This window comes from Macrobrachium rosenbergii, chromosome 14 (assembly GCF_040412425.1).
Source record: "Macrobrachium rosenbergii isolate ZJJX-2024 chromosome 14, ASM4041242v1, whole genome shotgun sequence".
Classification (NCBI taxonomy): domain Eukaryota; kingdom Metazoa; phylum Arthropoda; class Malacostraca; order Decapoda; family Palaemonidae; genus Macrobrachium; species Macrobrachium rosenbergii.
The window spans coordinates 12,693,352-12,699,033 of record NC_089754.1 but is presented as its reverse complement, the minus strand read 5'-3'; the positions used below and the strand labels follow the sequence as shown (position 1 = coordinate 12,699,033).

Genomic DNA, 5,682 nt, shown 5'->3' with positions numbered 1-5,682 from the left:
TTGTAGACATCGCCAGCAAACTCAGGAATGTCTCGAAGATATAATGACGTAACTAGTGACATCATTAACTTGCCTCCTTCTCGATGGATAATTGGCTCTTCGTGAAAAAGTCTCAACCTCTGGCAACAATGAAATACAACCAGTACTCTTTGTTCACACTTTGTAGTAGTAGTAGTAGTAGTAGTAGTAGTAGTAGTAGTAGTAGTATATAGGATTTATGCCGTGAGGTCAAGTGCTAGAATCCTTGAGGAAAAGGTTTTCCACAAGTAATCCGAGAAATTACTTTCTATCACTATTTCTCTACTGAAATATTATATAATTAAAAATCAATTAACAAATCATTCAAGTGAGCAAATTGAAGGACCGAGTATACTTATACTTTTTAGTGTGCAAGCAATCTTGATATTTAAAAGCGTACCAACAATCGAACTACCATGCCGGTAATATTCTGTGGAATTTGAAAACAACTTTCATTATAATGTTACAATTCAGCCATTGTTGTACTCTGTCACTAAGAGGACAGGAGCGATCATATCAAATGACATGCCCTCACATGGATCCTTTATTTAACATAATTACATATGAGGAAACTTGACATTATAATCAATGGGTGGATTATGGCGTTTGGGGCTAAGCCCAAGCACTGGGACCTATAGAGGTCATTCAGTGATGTATTATAACCCATGACATTTTTTTTTTTTTGGCAAAGCAAGTTTTAATGTTGCTCCGCAAGTTATATTTTACTAAGAAATCAACAACTATTGCTTTATAGAGCATATATAATTATCTTTCTGCACCTTATGGAAGTCAACAAATGACGAATACTTGGTAGCCTTGGATGTCCGGGTGTACTCCTTATCCAAAAAAGGGCCCTGTTATTCATTTACTGTACCTGTTCAAGCTTACGTAGGGTTTGCCACGGGCCTCCTCACTTCTAAACAACTGTGCAAGTCGAATCACAAAAGCTGTCCTGCAATCACGGGGACAATGACTTATCATAGCCGCCATTCTTGAAGCCTTAACAAGGTACGAATATTCATTCAGAATTTCAGAGACAGCTGTTTGTCGTCATCACCTTGTGGAATGAGTCGGGACGTCATATGTTTACGTCACGTATAACTTTGAACCCATTCATTAGAGTGTTCCGCCACTGGCTTCGGCTGCTTTATTTTACTCTTATGAATATACTTTTTTCTAATATAAGTAATAAAGAATGCTGCCGAAAGTTAGGTAAGGATGTAAAGTATACTATGGTTAAGTAATATCTGTCAAATGCACAGAAAAAAGTTATTCAGGAAAAACGCCGGGACAAAGGCTCTGAATCTCATAGTAGAAAGTTTGAATTACAGTAGTAAAAGCATATTCATAAAATTCAGCAGGGAAATAAACCAAGTAAAAAATGCGCCGAAGTTTCTTCGGCGCAATCGACTTTTCTGTACAGCGTATAATCAAAGCCACCGAAAATAGATATATCTTTCGGTGGTCTCGGTATAACGCTGAATGAGCCGCGGCCAATGAAACTTTAACCACGGCCTGGTGATAGCTTGTCCTATGTCGTTGCCAGACGCACGATTATGGTTAACTTTAACCGTAAATAAAATAAAAACTACTGAGGCTAAAGGGCTGCAATTTGGTATGTTTGATGACTGGAGGGTGGATGATCAACATATCAATTTGCAGCCCTCTAGCCTCAGTAATTTTTAAGATCTGAGGGCGGACAGTAAATGTGCGGATAGAAAAAAGTGTGGATGAAAAAAGTGCGGACGGACAGACGAAGCCGACACAATAGTTTCCTTTTACAGAAAACTAAAAATCAATAAAAAATCTATTTACGGTACTGCTTTTATTTCCTTAAAATGTATGAAAGCAAAACCTTTAATCTGAACCCATTAACAGTATCTCAAGAAGACGCCCTTCAGGCATGACAATTAATTCTAGAAGAGTTTGTTAAAAACATGTCAATTTTATCGACATATTCTCAAAGTAGTTAGCATTCCTTTCAACATAGCTACCTGCCCAAAGATAGGCGATAAAAATAGTTCATTCTCGTCATATGGTTGGAGAAATAGAGTTGAATCCAGCTTTGAAAAAGAAAGGTTCTGTAAAATATGAATTATGAATATCCGCCAAAAGGATGTATAAACTTGGTCCATATGTTTCAAAATAAAAATACAAAATTTATTAAACTTAAGGTAGTTTACCTGGGCTTAGCAGCAAAGGTGTGAGCCCACTTGCATACACAAATAAGACTAGTAATGGGGCACGGTTCTATCCTTCATAGCCGTCCGTTTGTTCTCTTGTACTTCACGCTAGCACAGTGGTTCTCTGCCTTTTTTTTGGCCCATGCACCCTTTCCCCATATGTCGGAATGTCATCTCCCCACTTTCCAAAATTGTCTGCCTCAAAAGGTGCATTCCAAATAATATGCAACAAAATACTAGCACAAACACACAAGCTACCGGAGAGAAAGCCCAGCGTGACCTCTCGGTAGTGCGGACCGATTCAGATACCGAATTGTGTGGTCCTAGAGCCAGTTTGAGCCTGCCAATCTGTGGTCACAATGCCCCCCTCTGAAACTCTAAAATTCCCCCCGGTTGAGAACCACTACTCTAGCATATATGATCTATATTTCTACCACTATACATCAGTAGTCTTGAGAATGTCTTACAAAATTAAAGGCACAGCCGATCAGGATATTTACCCTTTGTTAGATCGGTCAATAGTATTTTTTCAGTAATTTTTAGATACTAGCACAGCAGCAAAGAAAGAAATAATCAAACTGTCCATATAAACTGCTCTAGTAAAACAACTTTTTTATTGCTACTTTTGTCTATCCATGTGAGTTTAACTGTTAAACGAGGATCTGTGGAAGCACATGATGATAGTTATCACATAATAGTTTTCTGATTGGCGAGGTTTCACCAAACAGGAGAGAGAGAGAGAGAGAGAGAGAGAGAGAGAGAGAGAGAGAGAGAGAGAGAGAGAGAGAGAGAGCAAATATTTTAGAAATCGTGAATCCGTATAAATATTCATTAACGTTATTCAAAAATCAGTATCAGCAGCGAACGCGACATTCTTCGTTATGCAGCATTAATTTGCGTTGCTCATTATCACCTGTAATTGAATTTTTATTCAGTTATAATCAATGTTCCCCGCTTGACAGCACGTTCATTAACAAAGAGTAATTAACCCGCTATAATCAATAGCATACATTTGCATTATTCATCTAACTAAGGTTATATACATCAGGCATTACATGAACAAGGCTTGTGTCGAATTACATTTCAAAATATACGGGGGCTTTCGTATACCTAAGCGGCTGTGGAGGCAACCTTTTGAACCTTAAAATAAAACCACAGTTCTGAGGTTCTTACTAAATGAAACGCTGTGCATCAATAAAAATTAATCTACTGCGTAACATACGTAGTCTATGGGAAATGATCACCCCATTTAAACTTATAAATCTTTCACAAGAAAATCAGATAAACGTAATTTACATCGTAATTATTTTATCATAAATACTATGTAATTGCAAAATTACCCCTGACGTGACAGGTACACTCTCGAGAATCACATTCGTTGTTTCTGTGAATGATACGAGTAGGTCACACCACTATGAAATATGTGCAGCAAAGAGAAGTCATGTTTCGAAATTCGTAATGAAGTTTCTTACCGAGAGTAAAGAAGGGCTAGTCAACAGCTACGATTGGTGGCTGACTTGACATAAGGTAGATGGATACTTGGAAGGGATTTTCATTGAACAGTGATAACGTGAAGTAGGCTTGGTGATGTAGTCACAATTTGCAGCCTATGAAAACCATTTCCCGACTTTAAAGTTTTATCTCGCCAAAAATGTATCCAACTCTCCAGGCAGTGGCAACCCTCTACAATATCGTTAGAGAATGGGAGTACAGATTAGGATAAATATTAGTATTAATGTCAGTAAAACATCAACATTTTGCTTGTGTAATGAGCTGACAAGGGTTTCACATGCTTCTTCCACATCTGAGCTGGACCTAGAATGTCACTGAGATTCCTCATCTGAGCTAGACATAGAATGTCAGTGAGATTCCCCATATGAGCTGGACTTAGAATGTCACTGAGATTCCTCATCTGAGCTGGACACAGAATGTCAGTGAGATTTCCCATTTGAGCTGAACCTAGAATGGTCACTGAGATTCCTCATCTGAGCTGGACAAACAATGTCAGCGGGATTCCCCATCTGTGCTGGACCTAGAATGTCACTGAGATTCCTCATCCGAGCAGGGCCTAGAATGTCAGTGAGATTCCCCATCTGAGCTGGACCTAGAATGTCAGTGAGATTCCTCATCTGAGCTGGACACAGAATGTCAGTGAGATTCCCCATCTGAGCTGAACCTAAAATGTCACTGAGATTCCTCATCTGAGCTGGACAAAGAATGTCAGTGGGATTCCCCATCTGAGCTGGACCTAGAATGTTAGTGAGATTCCTCATCCGAGCTGGGCCTAGAATGTTAGTGGGATTCCCCATCTGAGCTGGACCTAGAATGTCACAGAGATTCCTCATCTGAGCTGGACACAGAATGTCAGTGAGATTCCCCTTCTGAGCTGGACCTAGAATGTCACTGAGATTCCTCATCTGAGCTGGACACAGAATGTCAGTGAGATTTCCCATCTGAGCTGAACCTAGAATGTCACTGAGATTCCTCATCTGAGCTGGACAAAGAATGTCAGTGGGATTCCCCATCTGAGCTGGACCTAGAATGTTAGTGAGATTCCTCATCAGAGCTGGGCCTAGAACGTCAGTGGGATTCCCCATCTGAGCTGGACCTAGAATGTCACTGAGATTCCTCATCCGAGCTGGACCTAGAATGTCAGTGAGATTCCCCATCTGAGCTGGACCTAGAATGTCAGTGAGATTCCTCATCTGAGCTGGACACAGAATGTCAGTGAGATTCCCCATCTGAGCAGAACCTAGAATGTCACTGAGACTCCTCATCTGAGCTGGACAAACAATGTCAGTGGGATTCCCCATCTGAGCTGGACCTAGAATGTCACTGAGATTCCTCATCCGCGCTGGGCCTAGAATGTCAGTGAGATTCCCCATCTGAGCTGGACCTAGAATGTCACTGAGATTCCTCATCTGAGCTGGACAAAGAATGGCAGTGAGATTCCCCATCTGAGCTGGACCTAGAATGTCAGTGAGATTCCTCATCTGAGCTGGACAAAGAATGGCAGTGAGATTCCCCATCTGAGCTGGACCTAGAATGTCTGTGAGATTCCTCATCTGGGCTGGGCATAGAATGTCAGTAAGATTCCCCATCTGAGTTGGACCTAGAGTGTCATTGAGATTCTCGGCTTGTTGGCTACCTAATGAGAAGTACTTACTGAATGCTGTTGCGTGTGACATAGGAAGCTCCTGTTGTCTATAATAAATGGTGATCAGTGTTGTTAAAACCACCAGTGGGACACATCTTTGGCCCCTGAGTTAGGACAACTGACCACCACGTCAATCTGCTCTGAGTGACTGATGACTAATTTTGTATACCTGTGCTGAATATTTTAAAGTAATCATAAGCATAAGCAAAATGTCCACGACAGATGCACCGCATCTTTGAAGGTGCAGTCTTATTGTCAAATATAGGAAAGTTGGCATTTCCTTCTGTTGTATGTGATAGATTGATGGATAACAATAAAAAATTC

The 5,682-nt window shown here is 40.4% G+C and overlaps 1 protein-coding gene across 1 annotated transcript; it reads right to left on the bottom strand.

Annotated features, from left to right (window-relative positions):
* Positions 1-4,132: 4,132 nt before the first annotated feature.
* Positions 4,133-5,266, bottom strand: LOC136845488 (neurofilament heavy polypeptide-like). The gene has a single exon (XM_067115663.1). The coding sequence runs from the start codon at positions 5,264-5,266 to the stop codon at positions 4,133-4,135; it is 1,134 nt and encodes a 377-aa protein (XP_066971764.1).
* Positions 5,267-5,682: the final 416 nt, after the last annotated feature.